The sequence below is a fragment of the Anomaloglossus baeobatrachus genome, chromosome 5, assembly GCF_048569485.1.
Source record: "Anomaloglossus baeobatrachus isolate aAnoBae1 chromosome 5, aAnoBae1.hap1, whole genome shotgun sequence".
Classification (NCBI taxonomy): Eukaryota; Metazoa; Chordata; class Amphibia; order Anura; family Aromobatidae; genus Anomaloglossus; species Anomaloglossus baeobatrachus.
The window spans coordinates 272,459,211-272,485,127 of NC_134357.1; the positions used below are offsets into that span (position 1 = coordinate 272,459,211).

The following is a 25,917-nucleotide window of genomic DNA, read 5'->3' on the forward strand; positions in this document are numbered from 1 at the left end:
TGCGGCGCGATGCGGTTTTTTTTGCCGCACGAAAAAACGTGCCAGACAACGTTCCATCCGGCCGCCGCATCGGCTAAATCTGCCGCATGCGGCAAAAACCGGACGGAACGCAAGGCCATGCGGCACAATGCGGCACTAATTAAAGTCTATGCAGGAAAATCGCAACCGGCAGCAAAAAAAACCGGTTGCGATTTTCTTGCAAAGTGCCGGATTGTGCCGCATAGCAAAAACCGGAGGTGTGAAAGCAGCCTAGGGTGCCGACCTCCACTGTCAGGTAATATTAACCCCTTCACGACCTTGGACGGATCTATCCGTCCAGGATCGTGTCCCGTTAAGCCCCGCCCCCTGCCGCAGGCAGGCGGCGTGGATCGGCACACATATCAGCTGTTTTCAACAGCTGACATGTGTGCCTGCTAGCCGCGGGTGGAATCGCTTCCACCCGCGGCCATTAACCCCTTAAATCTTGCTGCCAAAGTCTGGCAGCAAGATTTAAATGCGCGCGGCCATGTTTGTTACTCACCGCCGCCCCCACCGGAAGTCACGTGTGTTATCACGTGACTATCGGTGGTTGCCATCGTAGCACAGGGTCATGTGATGACGCCTGCTGCTACGATGTTTCACTTTCATTTTCCCTCGGCCGAGAGCAGAGGGAAAACCAAAGTGACTGAATCTGCTGATTACAGCGGTATAGCTGTGATCAGCAGATAGCGATCAGCAATCGGATTGCTGATCGCTATAGCCCCCTAGGGGGACTAGTAAAATAAAAAAAAAAAGTAAAAAAAAAAGTTTTAAAAAAATAAAAAAAAAACAAAAAACCTAAAAGTTCAAATCACCCCCCTTTCCCCCCATTGAAAATTAAAGGGTTAAAAAATAAATAAATATACACATATTTGGTATCGCCGCGTTCAGAAATGCCCGATCTATCAAAATATAAAATCAATTAATCTGATTGGTAAACGGCGTAGTCGCAAAAAAATTCCAAACGCCAAAATTACGTTTTTTGGTTGCCGCAAGTTTTACGCAAAATGCAATAACAGGCGATCAAAACGTAGCATCTGCGCAAAAATGGTACCATTATAAACGTCAGCTCGAGACGCAAAAAATAAGCCATCACTGAGCCATAGATCCTTAAAAATAAGAACGCTACGTGTTTCGGAAAATGGCGCAAAACGTGCGCCACTTTTATTGGACAAACTTGTGAATTTTTTTTAACCCCTTAGATACAAGTAAACCTATACATGTTTGGTGTCTACAAACTCGCACCGACCTGAGGCATCACATAGATACCTCAGTTTTACCATATAGTGAACACAGTGAATAAAATATCTCAAAAACTATTGTACGATCACACTTTTTTTGCAATTTTTCCGCACTTGGAATTTTTTTGCCGTTTTCCAGTACACTATATGGTAAAACTTATAGTTTCATTTAAAAGTACAACTTGTCCCGCAAAAAACAAGCCCTCATATGGCAAGATTGATGGAAAAATAAAAATGTTACGCCTCTCAGAAGAAGGGGAGCAAAAAACAAAAACGCAAAAACGGAAAGTGCCCGGGGGCTGAAGGGGTTAATGATAGGATGCATTGTTTTCTCTCCTATTACCCGTGCACTTGCTTTGATTATTGTATATGTGGTAAATTATGTTTTGTAAGAAATTTTAATAGACTAAATAAATTACATGTTTTTAAGGATTTTTCATGTCAGCAATTTCTCTGGTGATGAACAAAACTTGATTTATTGTATAAACATGTTTTACACTCAGAATATGCAAATTGATTCTCCCCACCATGAATTCTCTGTGAACCTTGAGTTTGCCTTAAAGGGAACCTGTAAGATGCAATATGCATCCAGAACCACGAGCAGTTCTGGGTGCATATTGCTAATCCCTGCCTAACCATCCCTGTATACACTAGCATAGATAAAGAAATCTTAGAAAAAGTATTTCTAACGATCTTTTACCGTATGCTAATGAGAGAGGGCACTAGGCCTCTGGGCGTTAGCTCCCTGGCCAGTCGCCCCCATTAGCGTGTTAGCACGCCACTGTGGGCGTGCTAACATGCTAATAAATATGCAGCGTCACAGGATGATCTCACTCACCTCTCTGCAGCCATCGCGTCCAACAGGGGATTTTGGCTCAGTGTGTATGATCCCGGAGTTTGGGTCATGCGCACTACTTCAGTTTGAAGCCAGGACGCGTACATCCGGCTTCCTAGTGCGCACGACCCAAACTCCGGGGACATGCGCACTGAGCCGAAATCCCCCGTAGGGCGGTGATTGCGGCGGAGAGGAGAGGGAGATCATCATCTGAAGCTGCGCATTCATTAACATGTTAGCACGCCCAGAGGGACGTACTAACATGCTAATGGGGCGACTAGCCAGGGAACTAGTGCCCTCACTCATTAGCATAAGGTAAAAGATCTTTAGAAATACTTTTTCTAAAGATTTCTTTATCTATGCAAGTGTACACAGGGATTGTTAGGCAATATTGCATATTGGACTTGACAGGTTCCCTTTAAGTACTGTAACAAAGGAGCTTCCACAATCAATAAGACTAAGGATTCTCTCGTGTGAATTTGTTGATGTTCAATGAGATCTGATTTCTGTGTAAAATGTTTTCTACATTCTGAACATGAAAATAGTTTCTCTCCTGTGTGAAAACACTGATGTTCAACATAAACGAAGTTTTAGGTAAAACGTTTCCCACATAATTTGTTCTAAAAACATTTTCCATATATTGAACACAAGCACAGCTGCTCCATGTGTGAATTCTCTGATGGTGACCAAGCTCAGATTCCTGGGGTAAAACATTTTTCTTCATGAATATGGCATCTCTCCTCTGTGAATTCTCTGGTGATAAACAAGGCTTGTTTTTTTAGAAAAACATTTTTCACACTCAGAACATGTGAATGGCTTCTCACCCGAGTGAAATCGGTGATGCTTGATAAGATGCGATTTTTGAGTAAAACCTTTTCCACATACAGAACATGTAAATGGCTTCTCCCCAGTATGAATTCTCTGATGAATCTTGAGTTTTACTTTAGTAATGAAGCATTTTCCACAATCAGAACAAGAATAAGGCTTCTCACCTGTGTGAATTCTCTGATGTTCAACAAGATCTGATTTCTGTGTAAACCTTTTTCCACATTCTGAGCATAAAAATGGTTTCTCTCCTGTGTGAATGCGTTGATGTTCAACAAGAACTGATTTCTGGGTAAAACGTTTTCCACATTCTGAGCATGGATATGGCTTCTCGCCTGTGTGAAATCTTTGATGTTTAACAAGATTTGATTTCCTAGTAAAACATTTACCACATTCCAAACATTTATGTAGCTTCTCCCCTGTATGAATTTTCTGATGTTCAACAAGACCGGATTTCTGTATAAATGCTTTACCACATTCAGAGCAAGAGAATGGCTTCTCCCCTGTATGAATTTTCAGATGTTCAGCTAGACCTGATTTCTTGGTAAAATATTTGCCACATTCAAAACATGTTAGTTCAACTGGTTTCTCCCCTGTGTGAATCATTTTATGTCTAAATAGTAATGATTTTTGAACAAAATTTTGCCCACATTCTAAACATGAAAATGGCTTTTGTCCTGTGTGAATTCTCACATGTTGATCAAGGCTAAATTTACGGGTAAAGCATTTTCCACATTCTGCACAGGTGTAAGGCTTCTCCCCAGTGTGAATTCTTTTGTGTACAAAAAGATTTGACTTTTTTGTAAACAGTTTCGCACATTCACCACACTGAAACATTTTGTCTCGGCTGTGATCTGCACTTTGCATAACAATCTGTGATTGATCAGAGAGTTTCTTCTGATTTGGGGGATTGGATGACAGATCTATAACATGATGTCCTGGATATACAGTTAAGGTAATTAAGTTTTCTACTGAAGACTGTTGCATATGTTTATTTCTTGCTTGATGTGACAATGGGCAACTCCCCTCTGTGTTCTTGCTGAGATGATCTGTTAAAATAAAAAATGGATATGATTATTTTCAGGTTTTTAAAATAAAGCAGATATATACCGTATGATATAAAAACCCTGTTCTAAATCCTTGGTATAAAATTTCATGATATGTCAAGACTACACTCATGCACTGGCTATATAACATACACCTAGTCTCACCAAAAGATACTTTTGAAGTTACTTCTGCATGGAACTGAAAATTAGATGAATTTTCAATTTCTATCTGTGCACAAGACATGTACAGCACTATTTCAGTACCTGCCATGTTAATGAAATTTTAACAAATTTCATTGGTATAAGAAATCTACTAAGAAAAGAACAGGAGTGTTCCACAACCAGTTTAGCGACATACTGTATATGGTGTGGCATAGCAAATTAAAAAAATATAAATTCCTATCACTTTAGCTAACATTGGTGGACTTTATGTCACAATTCCTTTGTGCAGAGCATCTTGCACACTAGAAGATGGTCTGCTGTGCTTTCCTGGACTACTGAGCTGGCAATGACATGATTCCTCTGTGCAGCGCATCTTCCACATTAGGAGATGCTCTGCTGTGTTTTCCTGAGCTACTGAGCAGGCAAGTTGATTGACTGCACAGGATTCCATGCTGGTTCTGGGAGGTGCTGATTACTCAGCTGTTCCATCTTCCTGGATATTACTCTGCTTCTTTACGGACAATGCTCCCCCAGAACCTTGCCAGTCGTACATTCTGGTTCTGTAGTTGTGCTGTTGGCCTGTGTTTCTGCATGTGTTCTGATCTTTGATTTTTGACCCCAGACCGTAGTTTTACTCCTCTCTGCCTGCTCCCGGTTCCTGGCTTTTGATCTTGGACCGTTACCTGACTACGTCTCAGTTTGTTCCCTGAATCTATTACGTGCCCTCCTGGAATTCTGACCCTCGGATTGTCTCCTGATTACGCTTCTGCGTACTCTCTGTATCCATACGTGTCCTCCTGTTCCCAGACCCCGGCTTGCCTGACTACTTTTCCGTCTATACTATCCGTAAGTAGTGACTTGCATTACACTTTACAAGAGAATTAAGTCATTTGGAATTAATTTTTCTGATGTTTTTAGAACAATTCTACTTCTGCAGAGGTATAACCAAATGTGTACAAAGCTGAGATTAGCTAACTTTGGTTCAGAACCAGATTGAATTATCTCTAGGAAATAATATCAAACAACTGCACTTGTATTGAATAAGTAGCTATTGCCCAAACTACAAAGTTCACACTGATTAGGACAAAATAGGATTCATCAGCCTGTGTAGTATATATATATATACTTGGGGGTTTATATTCATTGGAAGTCAATGAATTACATTTGAATTACATTGTATATAATTATAGAATGTACTTTTTTTTTTTTCAACTATTTTAGGAATTTTTATTTGTGAGGGGCCTTGTAATTCTTTAGACTTGGGACATCCTATTGTATTGATATCACAGGTATGCCAAATTTGGATTTATGAACATTTTTTCAGATCCATTACTAAATTGGACATATTTTCACATAAAACTCCAAAAATGGGCTGGAGAAAATTGTTGGCACCCTCAACTTAATATTTGGTTGCTCTCCCTTTGGAATTAATAACTGCAATCAATCGCTTCCAATATTTCATTTATAAGCTTCTTACACCTCTCAACTGGACTTATGGGCCACTTTTCTTTTTCAAACTGACCCAGGTCTCTCATATTTGAACGGTGCCTTCTCCCACCCACCACCATTTTTAAGATATCTGTATAGGTGTTCATTAAAATTTAGAACCCCGACTTATTTCTGGCCACTTCAGAACTCTCCACCTCTTTCTTTACATCCATTTCTGGGTGCTTCTTGAAGTAGGTTTGCTGGAACACGCATAACCTAGGATATTTTCATAAATAAACACAATGATATTGACCTAACATGAAGTATAACATGTCTCGAAAAAACAAACTCTGAATCATTGGGATCCGTTGAAGCATTCCAGAGTTATTACCTTATAAAGGGACACTGATCAGAATTGTAAAATTTGGCCTAGTCAGGAAGGTGAAAACAGGTGGTGTGATGAAGGGGTTAATTGATTGATAAACACTTCAGGAAAGCACCAATAAAAAGTCATACAAAAGACACTGCGAAGATGTTAAAAATGCTGATATGCTGATTGATAAAAGAATGCTAACAAAAAATGCTCAGACACCACCGAAAAAAAAAAAAAAAAAAAGGAGAGTTATTCAGATATTTTTGAACGCCAGAAAAAGATACCTTACATACAGTGCTCTGTGAAAGTATTCGGCCCCCTTGAACTTTTCAACCTTTTCCCACATTTCAGGCTTCAAACAAAGATAAACAATTTTAATTTTTTTGGTGAAGAATCAACAAGTGGGACACAATTGTGAAGTTGAACGAAATTTATTGCTTATGTTAAACTTTTGTAAAAAATAAATAACTGAAAATTGGGGTGTGCAATATTATTCATCCCCTTTACTTTCAGTGCCGCAAACTCACTCCAGAAGTTCATTGAGGATCTCTGAATGATCCAATGTTGTCCTAAATGACTGATGATGATAAATATACTCCACCTGTGTGTAATGTAGTCTCTGTATAAATGCACCTGCTCTGTGATAGTCTCAGTGTTCTGGTTAAAGTGCAGAGAGAATCATGAAGACCAAGGAACACAACAGGCAGGTCCGTGATACTGTTGTGGAGAAGTTTAAAGCCGGATTTGGATACAAAAAAGTTTCTAAAACTGTAAACATCCCAAGGAGCACTGTGCAAGCGATCATATTGAAATGGAATGAGTATAATACCACTGTAAATTTACCAAGACCTGGCCGTCCCTCTAAACTTTCATCTCAAACAAGGAGAAGACAGATCAGAGATGCAGCCAAGAGGCCCATAATCACTCTGTATGAACGGCAGAGATCTACAGCTGAGGTGGGAGAGTCTGTCCATAGGACAACAATCAGTCGTACACTGCACAAATCTGGCCTTTATGGAAGAATGGCAAGAACAAAGCCATTTCTCAAAGATATCTATAAAAAGTGTTGTTTAAAGTTTGCCACAAGCCACCTGGGAGACACAATAAACATGTGGAAAAAGGTGCTTCGGTCAGATGAAACCAAAATCAAACTATTTGGGCACAATACTAAACGATATGTTTGACGTAAAAGCAACACAGCTCATCACCCTAAACACACCATCCCCACTGTCAAACATGGTGGATGGCAGCATCATGGTTTGTGCCTGCTTTTCTTCAGCAGGGACAGGGAAGATGGTTAAAATTGATGGGAAGATGGATATAGCCAAATACAGGACCATTCTTGAAGAAAACCTGTTGGAGTCAGCAAAAGACCTGAGACTGTGACGGAGATTTGTCTTCCAACAAGACAATGATCCAAAATATAAAGCAAAATCTACAATGGAATGGTTCACAAATAAACGTATCCAGGTGTTAGAATGGCCAAGTCAAAGTCCAGACCTGAATCCAATCGAGAATCTGTGGAAAAAGCTGAAAACTGCTGTTCACAAACGCTCTCCATCCAACCTCACTCAGCTCGAGCTGTCTGCAAAGGAAGAATGGGCAAGAATTTCAGTCTCTTGATGTGCAAAACTGAAAGGCACATACCCAAGCGACTTAAGCTGTAATTGCAGCAAAAGGTGGCGCTACAAAGTATTAACTTAAGGGGGCCGAATAATATTGCACGCCCCACTTTTCAGTTTTTTATTTTTTACAAAAGTTTAACATAAGCAGTAAATTTCGTTCAACTTCACAATTGTGTCCCACTTGTTGTTGATTCTTCACCATAACATTTAAATTTGTATCTTTATGTTTGAAGCCTGAAATGTGGGAAAAGGTTGAAAAGTTCAAGGGGGCCGAATACTTTCGCAAGACATTGTACCTTAAACTCTACATGTGTTGTACAACTCCGAAAACTTTCTTCCCTAAGCAAAGCCCTTTCCAAAAGAATAAATAGTGGCTTTCTTCCATCAGCCCAGTGAATCCACTAAACACCACCCCGGACGTTTACACTTAGGTGTCATAGGACCAATGAGGTCTGTGATTGCCTGCAGCGGTTATATGACACACTATTCTAGTCACCTTATCACTTCAGTCAACCACAGGTTTCAATAGCCCCGTGACATGGAGACAGGACACACCTTGTATACATTACTGGCACAGACCTCCAAAGTAGCCTGCGCTGGATCCGCAGTGGTGACAAGAAGAGTATCTCTTAGTTTATTATTTTAAGAAGATCCATGTCTGGTAAAAAAAATGTTTGCAACACAGGCAAATGGATAGTTTGTTTAGGTTTATCATCCATGGTTATTACTAACCTGTGCCAACAATTCCTGGAATTTGTTCCTCCTTCCATAGCTGCACACCTTTCACAAACTCCCCCTCTTCCGGTCTACTCTCCAATGATATATTAGGCAGATCTTCACCCTGATTTGACATATGTACAACTGAGAAGACAGTTGGAAAAGTTCAACTGATTCTTCCTAAAAAAAACCACGAAAAATCTAAGACTGCGTTTATGACTGACCTGGAGGGTCACACAATTTTAATACATCTACCTGATAATTCTGTAGCACATAGTGATCCTCTTCTGGATAGCTGTGGGAACACAGAGACTTGGGATGTCCTTTGGGTGGATTTATCTGACTAAATTCATCTATAGGAAATATGAACGATGAATAATTATAATATCCATGCACAATGAACAGATAATTGGTATATCTATTTAAGGGACTCTCAAATCATCTTGCTCCTTTACATTAAAAGGTAACAGAACTTTTATAAGCTTATTTTAATATGTTGTAGCTCATTAAAGGGAATGTGTCACCAGGTTTTTACTAGCTCCTCTGAAAGCAGCATAATGTAGGAAAAGAGACGCTGATTCCAATAATATATCACTTAGTTTACTGAAAGACACAATCAGAGTTGTTAGAGTAGCATAGCTCAGAAAGCTAACTCCACCCACACCACTGCTTTCTGCGTACATAGTCTACTCACAGTGAGCTTCTTATCAGAGGATGGGGCATGGTTGGACAACGTGGCACAAGGCAGCTAGTCCCAGCAATGATAAAGTTCTGGTGATAAAACCTTACCTTTAAGTAAACAGCACAGATTAATAAATTACATCTCAATAAAATCTGTATTTCAGCTCCCATCTCCTACATTCTTCAAATTGCATAGCAAAAACTAATGACAGATTCCCTTAAGACAACCTATAGATTAGTAGGGAATCGAAGACCCCCACTGATCGCTCAAAATCACTTTTGCATATGCACATACACAGTAGTGCGCAGGGACCATAGGCTTGCTAATGAGTACACCCCTGTGCGCTTCTGTACAGTCTTTTCGAGTGACCGATAGTGTTTCAGGATCTGAACCCTTACCAATCTACAGGACTTCAAAAGTTTAATGACATGTTAATCGAATTCACCACCTTCTTACATTGGAAATCAGGAGCCTTTATGAAAGGATCCTCTTCTACTTCATCTTTTACTTCAACTTTAATATCAAGTAGCGCCTCATCCTAAACAGACAAGAAAAATGGTTGTAAATGTTGTCTTTTGATTCAATGTTAATGATAATATTAATACTTGGTGAGACTTCAGCTCAATTTACCTGGGAATCCTGTGGGACACTCTCATTTAGCTCAGAATAAACCTGGTAGTGGAGAGGATGGGGGCATTGCTCGGATTGAGTTTTGGTACCGATCCTGTCTGTAGGAGACACATAACGAGTGACTATAAATGTTTGTATGTATGATTGATGATTAAATGGCATAGATGATACATACTACGTCTGGGTACCAGGATATCAGATTTGCTTATTGAGCATTTGAGCAAAGTCATGTATCAGAGAAAGGACATAAAACAATATTGACTCAGTTACACCAGTTCTGTGAGGAGGAATGGGCCCAAATTCCTACCAACTATTGTTAGAAGCTTGTGGAAGGAGATGCAAAACGTTTCACCCAAGTCCTACAGTTTAAGGGCAATGGCACCAAATACTAATGAAATGTATGTAAACTTTTGACTTTGCAGAAAGTAATAAAAATGAGTTACAACATTCTCCCTCTCTCATTATTCTGGCATTTGGCAAATATAAATAATTTTGGTTCCTAATTGACTTAAAACAGGAAAAGTTTATTCTGATTTCATGTCATAGTGAGAAAAACATACAGATGTGTCTTTTTAAAGAGCGTAAGGAAACGTCTGGTTTCAATTGTATATAATAAATTGGGTAGAACGGTTAAATGCATTATGTGGTGAATATTTTCTTCATAAGAAGTTATGAAATGTCCTATAAATGTCTGTTCTATCCTGATCAAAGGATCTCAGCTTTTACTCTAGTTGAGATGAATCTGTGCTGCACTTCAGCTACATGATATAATTAGTGATGTTATCATTTTACTACAGTAAATTTATCACAAACATGGGTCATGTATGAGACATTGGAAGTTTTACTTACCGGCTCCACACCCCTGGTATGTATGCATATATATTCCTTGAATTTATCCCCAACAGAAATTCCTGGTCTGATTCACCAGCTACGGTGCATTTATACGGCTTTAGATGCCATACACTGTTGTCGCCAGGTTACATTGTCATAAATTGCAATTGGACTGTCTTGTTCAATCACACATACAGTATATTAAGAGTACTTTGTCTGCTCATGCCGTGAGGGTCACCATTATACTATGGGACACATTGTTAGATATGCCTTGTCTATTTATGTCATAACAAGCATACATAAAGTTATCTTTCCATGTGTAAAATATAGAAGATCTGGGCTTTCCTTTTACGATTTGTGTCTATTAATATCCTACTCCCTCTTAGGAGCCACTTCTCCATTCAGGTGTGACGAACTGCTTCAGTAGAAGACAACAAGAATCTCTTTTTGTACATATCAAATAAACAGAGAGGAGGAAATAGTCAGATCCACATACAAACTCTGTAGCGGAGGTCCCACAGTGATAAACGCAGTGGTATTTATCTCTGCCAATGTCATTGAGAAGAAGGTGTGATGGACCCGCACACCTTACCCTTTACATAAAATTTCACGCTGTTCTTCTCAATTTAAGGCCCCGTTACACGCAGCGACGTATCTAACGATATATCGCCGGGGTCACGGATTCCGTGACGCACATCCGGCATCGTTAGCTACGTCGTTGCGTGTGACACCAACGAGCGGCCGTTAACAATGGAAAATACTCACTATATCGTCCATCGTTGACACATCGTTCATTTTCAAAAAATTGTTGATTGTTGAGGACGCAGGTTGTTCGTCGTTCCCGAAGCAGCACACATCGCTATGTGTGACACCTCGGGAATGACGAACTACAGCTTACCTGTGGCCGCTGGCAATGAGGAAGGAAGGAGGTGGGCGGGATGTTATGGCCGCTCATCTCCACCCCTCCGCTTCTATTGGGCTGCCGCTTAGTGATGCCGCAGTGACGCCGCAAGAACCGCCCCCTTAGAAAGGAGGCGGTTCGCCAGCCACAGCGACGTCGCTAGGCAGGTAAGTCCGTGTGACGGCTCCTAACGATATTGTGCGCCACGGGCAGCGATTTGCCCGTGACACACAAACGACGGGGGCGGGTACGCTCGCTAGCGATATCGCTACGTGTACAGCCCCCTTTACACTGCAGATATGTTTAATAGTGTAAGGATGAGAGAATATGTAGCAGAAAATCTCCTGCATTTTTGCTACTTTGGGACATAGCCTAAAATCATCTCCTTACCCAGTGATATGAGGGGCTGGTGGTCCTCCATCATGACATCCTTGTAGAGATCCTTGTGTTCTTCTATATATTCCCACTCCTCCATGGAGAGATGGACAGTGACATCCTGACACCTTATAGGAACCTGACACACAATGATACAGTCATCACCAGACACATCATCCCTTGTGTTACTGTATAATGTCCCAGTATTCCCAGCAGCGCTCACCTCTCCAGTCAGCAGCTCAATCATCTTGTTGGCAAGTCTGAGGATCTTATGCTCCTTGTTTCTTTCATGTATCAGTGAGTGAGTTTTAGGCTCTGTAAATGGGCTCTTGGTCCTGCTCCATCCCCCTGACTTTTCGGGGCAGTTATTGAGGATCACACACTCACCAGTTGTATTCTTTACTACTGTGTAATCCTATTTAAAGATAAATTCCTGATAAATATAATTACATACATTGCCAAAATCACTCGTGGGTTACAATCCTATTTTATTAAGAGAGATATGAGAAAAGTGCCACGTGAAATAGACCCTAGAATCCCTCTCCTCACCGGCTGAGTTCTGGTTTTAGTAAAAGAGTAATGTCACATTCCCTTTGCTATAGGAATACATTTTAGACCTTTCACAATTCACTTTATTAGGCTACATCCTAGGCAAGGAAATGTCACCACTATAGTCCACAACCTCCTCGAAGCTTAAAGAGGCGGTACACTACTCTGCAATAGTGACCACATCCCGGTAAAACTGATAGGGAAGGCTTTTTCTAAATACCTTGTTCAGCCAATTCTGCTTCTGAGCGTCGCTATTGTGGTCCGCTCATCCCCATCACAAGACCCCCGGGTTCCATGACCTCTGAGATTTGGTGATGTCACGTCAACTTCCAGTTGACGTGACATCACCGAGGCCATCCCTAGTCTTCCTGAGTGACTGGGCTGTGGGCGGATTTTCACCTCTCATCACAGCCAGCATCTCGCGCACTATCTCCTTCGCTGCAGAGCGCCACGAGCAGGAGCGATGCTGGGCTGTGACGAGTGGTGAAATACCGCCCACAGCCCAGTCACTCAAAGAGACTGGGGCCGCCTCGCCTCGGCCATCACTGGATCTCAGTGGTCACGGAGCCAGGGGGGGGGGTCACTTCATGGGAATGCGTGGACAGCAAAAGCGCTGCTCAGAGACCGAATTGGCTCATCAAGGTATTTAGAAAAAGCCTTCCCAATCAGTTTTACAGAGATGTGGCCACTATTGCAGAGTAGTGAACCACCTCTTTAAAGGCCCCCATACACATTAAACTAATATCAGCTGATATATACACATTCAGTAGACAGTCTAATTGGAATGGGGTTCATACAACCAGTGGCTGATACATGCTGTCTTGGAGTGGGCAACATGTATCAGCTGTCAGGTTAACTTTATAGAAACCAGTCACCTCCAAAACCACTACTTACCTACAGATATAGTGATTATTTGCAAGTAAATAGCATAGAAGTCATGTTTGGCCGGTTTACTGGAAGTAAATTGAAGTTTTATTCTTCCTGCAGCCACTCATTTCCATTCGGTCAGCCTCCGTTCACTATCCAGTAAATGCACTGTAATCACCCGCTGTACTGTGAATGACAACCTGCTCTGCGCACACACATGCTGCAGAGCAGTCTGTCAATCAAGGTGCCTGCTCACTTTGCAGTGAGCGGTAACTGTAATGGCTCCCTCCACCACCCCAATATCTGGAAGCGAGAGACAGCAAGGAGAAGATTAAATATGTTCTCTACGGTTTCCACTGTACCAGTAAGCCGGCCATTTACTTACAGATTATCACAATATCTGTAAGTAAATAGGGTTTTTGATGGTAAAAAGCTCCATTTAAGGGCATGTTTCCATGATCCGGATGATAGTGTTCTAGGCACAGTGTCATTCCTCTTTTGGAGATGCGAGTGTTCTCCACGGGAGAATCAGGGTTCTGGGTCTTGCGGACTTTCACTGTATTCCTCCAACCATACCTTCATATGCATCATAATATCGATTCAGACTCTAATGCCGGCGTCACACAGGACGATCTATCGTGCGATTGCACGAGCAATCGCACCCGCCCACGTCGTTTGTGCGTCACGGGCAATTAGTTGCCCGTGGCGCACAAAGTCGTTAACCCCCCGTCACACGTACTTACCTCCCAGACGACATCGCTGTGGACGGCGAACATCCTCTTCCCGAAGAAGATGGGACATTCGGCGTCACAGCCACGTCACACAGTGGCCGGCCAATAGAAGCGAAGGGGTGGATATGAGCGGGACATAAACATCCCGCTCACCTCTTTCCTTCCTCATTGCCGGCGGGATGCAGGTAAGCTGTGTTCATTGTTCCCGGGGTGTCACACGGAGCGATGTGTGCTGCCTCGGGAACGATGAACAACCGGCGTGCAGAAGAAGAAACGACTTTTTGAAAATGAGCGAAGTGTCAACGAACAACGATAAGGTATTTTTGCTCGTTCACCGTCGCTCGTAGCTGTCACACGCTACGATATATCAAACGATGCCGGATGTGAGTCACTAACGACGTGACCCCGCCGGCATATCGCCCGATATATAGTACCGTGTGACGCCCGCATTAGTCTTATTAGCCTGAAACAACAAAACCTGTAGTAAAACTATCACAAGGGGAAAATGAGATTCTCATGACTTGTACATTCCTTTATCTCTCTAAAACAAATGTGAAAGAATTGCCAACCCAGCTGGTGTCTCTTTTCCTCACCATATCCCTCCTTTTTTTCAGCTGTGCCCCAGTTATATAAGTGGTGTCAAGTCATATAGTTCCCAAAAGTCCTCTCACCTCTCCAGTCAACAGGTAGATGATTTCAAGGGTGAAGTTCAGTATAGTTTTGGTGAGCTTATTCCTCTGCTTGCTCATTCTTCACACCAACGAGATATGTCCTGCACTGTAAGCACCCTAATTAGAGAACACAGTTTATATCAAACAGGGAACAAAACAATGAAAAAATAATAATAAAAAAAATATATATATATATATATACAGTTAGGTCCAGAAATATTTGGACAGTGACACAATTTTCGCGAGTTGGGCTCTGCATGCCACCACATTGGATTTGAAATGAAACCTCTACAACAGAATTCAAGTGCAAATTGTAACGTTTAATTTGAAGGTTTGAACAAAAATATCTGATAGAAATTGTAGGAATTGTACACTTTTCTTTACAAACACTCCACATTTTAGGAGGTCAAAAGTAATTGGACAAATAAACCAAACCCAAACAAAATATTTTTATTTTCAATATTTTGTTGCGAATCCTTTGGAGGCAATCACTGCCTTAAGTCTGGAACCCATTGACATCACCAAACGCTGGGTTTCCTCCTTCTTAATGCTTTGCCAGGCCTTTACAGCCGCAGCCTTCAGGTCTTGCTTGTTTGTGGGTCTTTCCGTCTTAAGTCTGGATTTGAGCAAGTGAAATGCATGCTCAATTGGGTTAAGATCTGGTGATTGACTTGGCCATTGCAGAATGTTCCACTTTTTTGCCCTCATGAACTCCTGGGTAGCTTTGGCTGTATGCTTGGGGTCATTGTCCATCTGTACTATGAAGCGCCGTCCGATCAACTTTGCGGCATTTGGCTGAATCTGGGCTGAAAGTATATCCCGGTACACTTCAGAATTCATCCGGCTACTCTTGTCTGCTGTTATGTCATCAATAAACACAAGTGACCCAGTGCCATTGAAAGCCAAGCATGCCCATGCCATCACGTTGCCTCCACCATGTTTTACAGAGGATGTGGTGTGCCTTGGATCATGTGCCGTTCCCTTTCTTCTCCAAACTTTTTTCTTCCCATCATTCTGGTACAGGTTGATCTTTGTCTCATCTGTCCATAGAATACTTTTCCAGAACTGAGCTGGCTTCATGAGGTGTTTTTCAGCAAATTTAACTCTTGCCTGTCTATTTTTGGAATTGATGAATGGTTTGCATCTAGATGTGAACCCTTTGTATTTACTTTCATGGAGTCTTCTCTTTACTGTTGACTTAGAGACAGATACACCTACTTCACTGAGAGTGTTCTGGACTTCAGTTGATGTTGTGAACGGGTTCTTCTTCACCAAAGAAAGTATGCGGCGATCATCCACCACTGTTGTCATCCGTGGACGCCCAGGCCTTTTTGAGTTCCCAAGCTCACCAGTCAATTCCTTTTTCCTCAGAATGTACCCGACTGTTCATTTTGCTGTGTACAAAACCGGATCCGGTGGATACGGTTTGCATCCGTTTTTGCATCCGGTTTGTCCTTTTTTTTTGAAGGATCAGCTTTTTAAATTAATTTGGTGCATGCACAGTTTACAAAAACGGATCCGGTAGCCGCATCCATTTTTTACCGCATTGCGCCGGATCCGGCATCCATAGGCTTTCATTGTAAAACATGCCGTATCGTGCCGGATCCGGCGCGATGCGTTTTTTTTGCCGGACAAAAAAACGTTGCAAGACACGTTGCCTCCGGCCGCCGCTTTGATAAATTTTGCCGCATCCGGATGATGTGTGAAAGTAGCCTTACACTGCCTACACACGTTAGATTTTTGTTGACCACAGTACCCAATTTAAAAAAGTTTAACCAATGGTTCTGTGGTGGAAAAAAAATGCCAGCTTACCAATATCTACTGAAAAGATGTCCAGCAAAGTGTTTTTCTATTTGTATTGCTCCTTCCATCGCAAGAAGTGCATTGGTTGTAGCCAACAAATTTCAGTATACAAACATTGTAGTGCTGCCATGCAAATGTAGGAAAAGGGGCCATTGATGTGTGGGAATGTTTTCAGATAGAGAAGAGGGAAAGCACTGCTCTACCAAAAGATCTAACTATATATATATATATATATATATATATATATATATATATATATATATATACAGTTAGGTCCAGAAATATTTGGACAGTGACACAAGTTTTGTTATTTTAGCTGTTTACAAAAACATGTTCAGAAATACAATTATATATATATATATAATATGGGCTGAAAGTGCACACTCCCAGCTGCAATATGAGAGTTTGCACATCCAAATCGGAGAAAGGGTTTAGGAATCATAGCTCTGTAATGCATAGCCTCCTCTTTTTCAAGGGACCAAAAGAAATTGGACAAGGGACTCTAAGGGCTGCAATTAACTCTGAAGGCGTCTCCCTCGTTAACCTGTAATCAATGAAGTAGTTAAAAGGTCTGGGGTTGATTACAGGTGTGTGGTTTTGCATTTGGAAGCTGTTGCTGTGACCAGACAACATGCGGTCTAAGGAACTTTCAATTGAGGTGAAGCAGAACATCCTGAGGCTGAAAAAAAAGAAAAAATCCATCAGAGAGATAGCAGACATGCTTGGAGTAGCAAAATCAACAGTCGGGTACATTCTGAGAAAAAAGGAATTGACTAGTGAGCTTGGGAACTCAAAAAGGCCTGGGCGTCCACGGATGACAACAGTGGTGGATGATCGCCGCATACTTTCTTTGGCGAAGAAGAACCCGTTCACAACATCAACTGAAGTCCAGAACACTCTCAGTGAAGTAGGTGTAGCTGTCTCTAAGTCAACAGTAAAGAGAAGACTCCATGAAAGTAAATACAAAGGGTTCACATCTAGATGCAAACCATTCATCAATTCCAAAAATAGACAGGCCAGAGTTAAATTTGCTGAAAAACACCTCATGAAGCCAGCTCAGTTCTGGAAAAGTATTCTATAGACAGATGAGACCAAGATCAACCTGTACCAGAATGATGGGAAGAAAAAAGTTTGGAGAAGAAAGGGAACGGCACATGATCCAAGGCACACCACATCCTCTGTAAAACATGGTGGAGGCAACGTGATGGCATGGGCATGCATGGCTTTCAATGGCACTGGGTCACTTGTGTTTATTGATGACATAACAGCAGACAAGAGTAGCCGGATGAATTCTGAAGTGTACCGGGATATACTTTCAGCCCAGATTCAGCCAAATGCCGCAAAGTTGATCGGACGGCGCTTCATAGTACAGATGGACAATGACCCCAAGCATACAGCCAAAGCTACCCAGGAGTTCATGAGTGCAAAAAAGTGGAACATTCTGCAATGGCCAAGTCAATCACCAGATCTTAACCCAATTGAGCATGCATTTCACTTGCTCAAATCCAGACTTAAGACTGAAAGACCCACAAACAAGCAAGACCTGAAGGCTGTGGCTGTAAAGGCCTGGCAAAGCATTAAGAAGGAGGAAACCCAGCGTTTGGTGATGTCCATGGGTTCCAGACTTAAGGCAGTGATTGCCTCCAAAGGATTCGCAACAAAAAAGAGAATTTTGTTTACTTACCGTAAATTCTTTTTCTTATAGTTCCAACATGGGAGACCCAGACCATGGGTGTATAGCTTCTGCCTCCGGAGGACACACAAAGTACTACACCAAAAGTGTAGCTCCTCCCTCCGAGCATATACACCCCCTGGATGACAAATCCAACCAGTTTAGTGCAAAAGCTGAAGGACATCCACCCACAAGTAGAGATAGAGTAAAACTCGGAATAACCGGAACCTCTGTCTACAACAACAGCCGGTGAAAACACACGGAACAAGAACTGCCAACAGGCAACAGGGAGGGTGCTGGGTCTCCCATGTCGGAACTATAAGAAAAAGAATTTACGGTAAGTAAACAAAATTCTCTTTTTCTTCATCGTTCCTTATGGGAGACCCAGACCATGGGACGTCTCAAAGCAGTCCATGGGCGGGAAATAAACAGAAAACTGAGAAGTAGGCAAAACCTAACTTCACAAATGGGCGACAGCCGCCTGAAGGATGCGTCTGCCCAAGCTCGCATCTGCCGAAGCATGAGCATGCACTTGGTAGTGCTTCGAAAAGGTGTGCAGATTAGACCAAGTGGCAGCCTGACAGACCTGCTGAGCCGTAGCCTGGTGCCTGAAAGCCCAAGAGGCACCGACAGCTCTGGTCGAGTGTGCCTTGATCCCCGGCGGGGGAGGCACCTGAGTACACTGGTAGGTATCGGATATGGCCGACCTAATCCAACGAGCTAGGGTCGGTTTAGAAGCCGAGAGACCCTTGCGCTGACCTATGGTCAGCACAAAAAGAGAGGTGCACCGCCTAAGAACAGCGGTGCGTGACACATAGATCCGGAGCGCCCGCACCAGATCTAAAGTATGCAACGCTTTCTCAAAGCGATGCACAGGAACCGGAGAAAAGGAAGGCAATGAAATGTCCTGGTTAAGGTGGAAAGGAGACACCACCTTAGAGAGAAAGTCCGGAGTCGGACGGAGAACCACCTTGTCTTGGTGAAAAAAACAAAAAGGGTGACTCCGAAGAGAGCGCAGACAAATCAGAGCCTCTCCTGAGAGAAGTTATGGCCACCAGAAAGACCACTTTCTGTGAAAGACAAAACAAAGAAAACCTCCCAAAGAGGCTCAAAGGGGGGTTTCTGTGAGGCCGTGAGGACCAGATTGAGGTCCCAGGGATCCAGAGGCCGCCGGTAAGGCGGAATGATGAGAGATGCGCCCTGCATGAAGGTGCGCACCTGAGCCAGTCGGGCGATACGCCGCTGGAACAACACTGACAGAGCCGAGACTTGTCCCTTGAGGGAATTGAGGGATAGTCCTAGCTGCAGACCGGACTGTAGAAAGGACAGGATGGTCGGCAAGGAAACGGCCAAGGAGCATGGCCGTAAGAGCGACACCAGGACAGGAAAATTCTTCAAGTCCTGTGGTAAATCCTGGCCGAGGAAGACTTCCAAGCCCGAGTCATAGTGGAGATGACTTCAGGAGGAATGCTAGAAGTCGTCAAGATCCAGGACTCAAGAGCCACGCCGTCAATCTGAGAGCCGCAGAATTCTGGCGGAAAAACGGACCTTGTGAGAGAAGGTCTGGGCGGTCCGGGAGATGCCACGGCACCTCTACGGACAGACGGAGCAGGTCTGGGTACCAAGCTCGCCTGGGCCAGTCTGGAGCAATGAGTATGACCCGACGGCCCTCCATTCTGATCTTGCGCAGGACTCTGGGCAAGAGAGCTAGAGGGGGAAACACGTAGGCTAGACGGAACTGGGACCAATCCTGAACCAGCGCGTCCGCCGCCAAGGCCTGAGGATCGTGGGAGCGAGCCACGTAAACCGGGACCTTGATGTTGTGCCGGGATGCCATTAGATCTACTTCCGGAGTGCCCCACTCGCGGCAGATTGACCGGAACACTGCCGGATGCAGGGCCCACTCGCCGCTGTCCACGGTTTGACGGCTGAGATAATCTGCGTCCCAGCTTTCTACGCCTGGGATGTGGACTGCGGATATGGTGGACTTGGAGTCCTCCGTCCACTGAAGGATACGTTGAACTTCCAACATTGCCAGGCGGCTGCGTGTCCCGCCCTGGTGAGTGATGTAGGCAACTGCTGTCGCGTTGTCTGACTGGACTCGAATGTGCTTGCCCGCCAACAGGTGGTGAAAGGCTACGAGAGCTAGGAGCACAGCTCTGATTTCCAGCACATTGATCGAGAGGGCTGATTCGGACGGAGTCCAAGTGCCCTGTGCTCGGTGGTGGAGAAACACTGCTCCCCAGCCGGATAGACTGGCGTCCGTGGTGAGAATCACCCAGGACGGGGCCAGAAAGGAGCATCCCTGGGACAGAGAGAGGGGCCGAAGCCACCACTGAAGAGAGCTCCTGGTCTGTGGCGACAGAGCCACTGGCCTGTGCAAGGAAGAGGTCCACTTGTCCCAACAGCGGAGAATGTCCAGCTGCAGGGGACGCAGATGGAACTGGGCAAAGGGAACCGCTTCCATTGATGCCACCATCTGACCCAGCACATGCATGAGGTGCCTGATGGAAAGACGGCGGAGCCTCAGCAGAGAGCGTACCGCCAGATGAAGGGACTGCTGTTTGACTAAGGGCAGCTTCACAAGTGCCGGTAGAGTCTCGAATTGCATCCCTAGGTACGTAAGTTCCTGGGTCGGGGTCAGAGTGGACTTGGGTAGATTGACAAGCCACCCGAACTGGACTAGAGTGGCGAGAGTGAGTGAGACACCCCGCTGACAGTCTGCACAGGATGAAACCTTGACTAGAAGGTCGTCCAGGTAAGGAATCACTGCCAACCCCTGGAGGTGCAGAACCGCAACCACTGCTGCCATGACCTTGGTGAATACCCGAGGGGCCGTGGCTAACCCGAAGGGGAGAGCCACGAATTGGAACTGTTCCTCTCCGATTGCAAAACGTTGCCAACGCTGGTGAGAAACTGCAATTGGCACATGCAGATAGGCATCTCTGATGTCGATGGATGCTAGAAAATCTCCTTGGGTCATTGCGGCAATGACCGATCGCAGAGATTCCATGCGAAAGTGCCGCACCTGAACATGCTTGTTGAGAAGCTTGAGATTCACGATGGGCCGGAAGGAACCGTCCTTCTTGGGGACTAGGAAGAGGTTTGAGTAGAAACCTCTGAACCGTTCCCGGGCGGGAACCGGTACAATTACTCCGTTGGCCTGCAAGGAAGCCACGGCCTGAGAGAAGGTGGCGGCTTTGGAGCAGGGGGGAGCGGACAGAAAAATCTGTTTGGCGGGCTGGAAGAAAATTCTATCCTGTAGCCGTGAGAGATTATATCTCTCACCCACTGATCGGAGACGAGTTGGAACCACACGTCGCCAAAGTGGGAGAGCGTGCCACCGACCAAGGACGACGCTGGCGCAGCCAGATAGTCAAGAGGAGACTGCCTTAGTGGCAGCGGCTCCTCCGCTTTTTTGAGGACGCGGCTTCGTGCGCCAGCTGGGTTTCCGATCCTTGGCTGAGTTAGTGGACGAGGCTGAGGACTTAGAGGATGACCAGTTAGAGGACCGAAAGGAACGAAACCTCGACTGGTTCCTGCCCTGGACAGGTTTCCTGGTTTTAGTATGTGGCAAGGAAATACTCTTCCCATGAGAAGCTTCCTTAATAATTTCATCCAGTTGTTCACCGAACAGCCGGGACCCAGCAAAGGGGAGCCCAGCAAGGTACTTCTTAGAAGAAGCGTCTGCTTTCCACTCTCGAAGCCACAAGATCCTGCGGATAGCGAGGGAATTAGCGGAAGCCACCGCCATGCGGTGAGGAGCCTCCAGAATGGCAGACATGGCATAGGATGAAAAAAACCGAAGCCTGGGAAATTTAAGGCATAGAGTCCCTGGTGAGGGAATGCAACTCTTCCAGAGAAGCAGAGACGGCCTTAAGAGCCCATACCGCTGCAACAGACGGGGAGAACGAGGCCCCTGCCGCCTCATATACAGATTTGGCCAGAGGGTCAACCTGGCGGTCAGTGGGATCCTTAAGTGAGGTGCCATCGGCCACAGATACAACTGTCTGGGCTCTAGACACCGGAGGATCTACCTTTGGTGAATGCCACTCCTTGACCACCTCTGGTGGAAAGGAAAAACGGTCATCAGAACTACGCATTGGGAAGCGTTTGTCAGGACAGGCCCTGGGCTTGGTCACAGTGGCCTGAAAACTGGAGTGGTTAAAGAACACACTCCTTGCTCTCTTAGGTGAGGTAAACTGGTGCTTTTCTACCAGAGAGGGTTGTTCCTCTAATACTGGTGGATTGAGGTCCAGTACAGAATTAATGGACGCAATCAAATCACTAACATCTGCATCACCTTCGGTGAGATCAATGGGGCACATGGAGGTAGCGTCCGAGCCCACAGTAAAAGCATCCTCCTCGTCCTGCGATTCAGCTCGTGAATCAGAGCCGCGGGACGAGGAAGGAGAGGAGCCCCTGCGTCTCCTTTTAGGAGGACGGGGTCTGGGACAAGATGAAGAATCCTCTGCGAGGTCTGTTGAGCGAGCCATAGCAGCAGGGGCACCCTGAGAAGGGGGCTGATGCATGCTCAGCAGAGTCCGGGACAGCTGTCCCATGGAGTCAGCAAAGGACTGTGAGATAGACTTAGAGAAGGATTCTACCCAAGCAGGGGGTTCAGCCACCGGAGCCGGAGCAGCCGGAGGGACCACTGGGGATGAGACCTCAGGCTGAGGCACCACCATGTTAGAGCAGGCATCACAATGTGGATATGTGCTCGGTTTAGGCAGTATGAGCTGACATGCAGTGCATATAGAGTAAAGCCTTGCAGCCTTGCTCCTAGTGAGAGACATGCTGCTGAGGTGGAGGTTCTGCAGTAAAGAACACACTCCTTCAGAATGACCCCCAGAGAGTACAAGAAAGTCCACAACCAGAGGTTGTGGCCGTTTTGTGTGCCCTCCGGATTCCACAGCTTGGACCCCCAGACAGATGCAGAGCTGCAGCAGCCAGCGCCAATCAGTGTGTGAACGCTGATAAAATGGCGCCGGAGTGAGGAGGGGGGGGCGGAGGATTAGTCCAAGAGCGGGAACCGGAGGGCCAAGGGGATATACAGGGGAGGGAAACATCTCCTCAGAGAGGAGTGTCCTCCCCTCTGCTGAACGGCCGGTGGGCGGCGCCGCACTGTCCCTCTGCATGACTGACATGCAGGGGCAGTGAAACCGAAAGTAGGCCGCAGCTGAAGCCGGGGCCTAAATTTTTCCATGCGGCCGACGAGCAGGCACCCTCGGCGCGGTTCTCAGGAGAAAACCAGAGAACCGTCCGGAAATCACAGCAAAGTGAAATAACACACTCTCCCCACAATAAATGTACAAGGGATCACACAATAACGTCTCAATACTTAGCTTATGAGACGCAGGGCCAGGTCCCTGAGGGGTGAGCGCTCCGTCCGGCAGGGTCCTGAAAGGGCTGCGGATGGAGACCGGTCTCCTGCAAAGCAGTGAGAACCGTGATGGCTCCCACTTCAAGCCAGAGCCCGAGGGATGGCGAAGGAGCGCGGCATGTAAGGCTCCAGCCTTGTAAAATCAACCTTAACAGCACCGCCGACACAGTGGGGTGAGAAGGGACATGCCGGGAGTCCAGCTTGGACCCGCTTTTCTTCCAACTCTTTGAAATCAAAAATCAAAAATCAGATGAGAATGCATGTGTGTGTGACCTCCTGAACACAAAGCATTGAACTGGTTGGATTTGTCATCCAGGGGGTGTATATGCTCGGAGGGAGGAGCTACACTTTTGGTGTAGTACTTTGTGTGTCCTCCGGAGGCAGAAGCTATACACCCATGGTCTGGGTCTCCCATAAGGAACGATGAAGAAATATTGAAAATAAAAATATTTTGTTTGGGTTTGGTTTATTTGTCCAATTACTTTTGACCTCCTAGAATGTGGAGTGTTTGTAAAGAAATGTGTACAATTCCTACAATTTCTATCAGATATTTTTGTTCAAACCTTCAAATTAAACGTTACAATCTGCACTTGAATTCTGTTGTAGAGGTTTCATTTCAAATCCAATGTGGTGGCATGCAGAGCCCAACTCGCGAAAATTGTGTCACTGTCCAAATATTTCTGGACCTAACTGTATGTGCAGCAAATCTAGTACAAATGGATGTATAAGGGAGATTCACTCAAAGTATCTCATATAAAGGTTCCTCATCCTCTGGAGGAGTTTTGATATCAAGAGCCCTTCATGCCCAATCCTTTTTTCTCTCTATAGATATATCATAGTTGGCCGTTTCTGCCAAAATTGTTGGGTTCCATTAATCTTGTTCTTATATGTATACACATCTGAATTATGTGATCTAGCCATCACTTACTTCCAGAATCCTAGAATGGTAGCTTTTGAAGGGACCTCCTGGGTCATTTAGTCCACTACGTGCTCAAAGCAGAATGAAAGGGCTACATAAATCTGAGATAACCAAAGTTTTTCAGAGATTGGGTCCCGCCTCGGTGATGCCGGGTCAACTTCCAATTCCGGAAACTGACGTGACATCACTGGACATCAGAAGTCACTGCAACCTAAGGGTCACGTGATAGGGATGAGCGGATAGCGATAGTGCAGCTCACAGGCAGAGTGGAGAACAGAATGTATTTAGAAAAAGCCTTCTGTCTCAGCTTTACATCGATGTGGCCACTATTCTTTGTAGTGGACCACCCTTTTAATATTTATAAAAGTAGCTCAGAGAGGAGTAAAAGAAGAGTAACGTGTGCACTCTGCACCGCACCGAAAAGGTGCGCTTCAGAGCGCAGCTGAAAAGCTGCGTTCTGAAGCGCATGATGCCGGCGAGAACGTGCGCTCTGCCTGCAGCTCCTGCCATAGACAGAGCAGGGGCTGCCGACAAAGCGCACGGAAGAAGTGACATGTCACTTCTTAGAACGCAGCGATTCGGGCAGCAGCCGAAGCGCTGCGTTCTAATATGCCACGTGCGTACGGCCCCTGCACAATCTCCATAGATTATGCAGGGGATGCAGGACGCATGCAGTTACGCTGCGCTACAAAGCGCAGCGTAACTGCATGAATTACGCACACGTGCGCACATAGCCTAATACTCACCTTACCGATACCCCACTACTCCTGTTCCAGCACTGGTTTTATTGGTAACATATTGGTTACGGCTTTGGCTAGTGCCTGAATAGTGGTCACATGTCTGGTCAGGGGGAGATTAGGATTGATAAGGTAGTACTTTTTACTATTATACACTTTACACCATTCTGAGCAATTTGTTTTATTATCTTTGATTTTAAGTAGCTGAAAAAAAAATATTTCCAGAATTACGATATCTTGGACCACAGCAAGCAAAAAGCTTTGTGGAAATGTTGCAACTTGAGTTTTTCAAACCCTACTAGGCGTTACCACCAACGTCTTGAAAAGTGACCACTGCTTATTGTGAAAATCCACTAGTTCCATCGTTGGAGCTGCCTCTGTTAGGCTACTTTCACACTTAAGTTGTTTGGCATCTGTCACAATGCGTTGTGTGACGCATGTGACGGATGCGTTGTAAATAGTGTGATAATAAAGGCAACGGATTCCTGTAAAATAACGCGTTGCGTTAGTTTTCTTTAGCCGAGAGAGAAAGCCCATCATCACCGCACACACCGGCACTACCGCCCCCCATCATCACCGCACACACCGGCACTACCGCCCCCATCATCACCGCGCACACCCCGGCACTACCGCTACCTTCATCACTGCACACACCCCGGCACTACCGCACCCATCATCACTGCACACACCCCGGCACTACCACACCCATCATCACTGCACACATCCCGGCACTACCGCCCCCATCATCACCGCACACACCCCGGCACTACCGCCCCCATCATCACTGCACACACCCCGGCACTACCACCCCCATCATCACCGCACACACTCCAGCACTACTGCACCCATCATCACTGCACACACCGGCACTACCACCCCCATCATCACTGCACACA

General features: G+C 45.0%; 1 protein-coding gene across 1 annotated transcript in view; it reads right to left on the minus strand.

Moving 5' to 3' along the window:
• Positions 1 to 2,447: 2,447 nt before the first annotated feature.
• The window catches only part of LOC142311250 (uncharacterized), a 33,141-nt gene continuing 9,671 nt past the window's right edge, over positions 2,448 to 25,917 (minus strand). The window contains exons 2-9 of the mRNA XM_075349482.1: positions 14,508 to 14,624; positions 11,913 to 12,104; positions 11,705 to 11,828; positions 9,583 to 9,680; positions 9,409 to 9,490; positions 8,526 to 8,623; positions 8,286 to 8,394; positions 2,448 to 3,968 (exon numbers count right to left, since the gene is read on the minus strand). Of these exons, the coding sequence (XP_075205597.1) occupies positions 2,815 to 3,968; positions 8,286 to 8,394; positions 8,526 to 8,623; positions 9,409 to 9,490; positions 9,583 to 9,680; positions 11,705 to 11,828; positions 11,913 to 12,104; positions 14,508 to 14,585 (1,935 nt within the window). The 5' untranslated portion in view covers positions 14,586 to 14,624 and the 3' untranslated portion in view covers positions 2,448 to 2,814. The remainder of the gene's footprint in view (positions 3,969 to 8,285; positions 8,395 to 8,525; positions 8,624 to 9,408; positions 9,491 to 9,582; positions 9,681 to 11,704; positions 11,829 to 11,912; positions 12,105 to 14,507; positions 14,625 to 25,917) is intronic.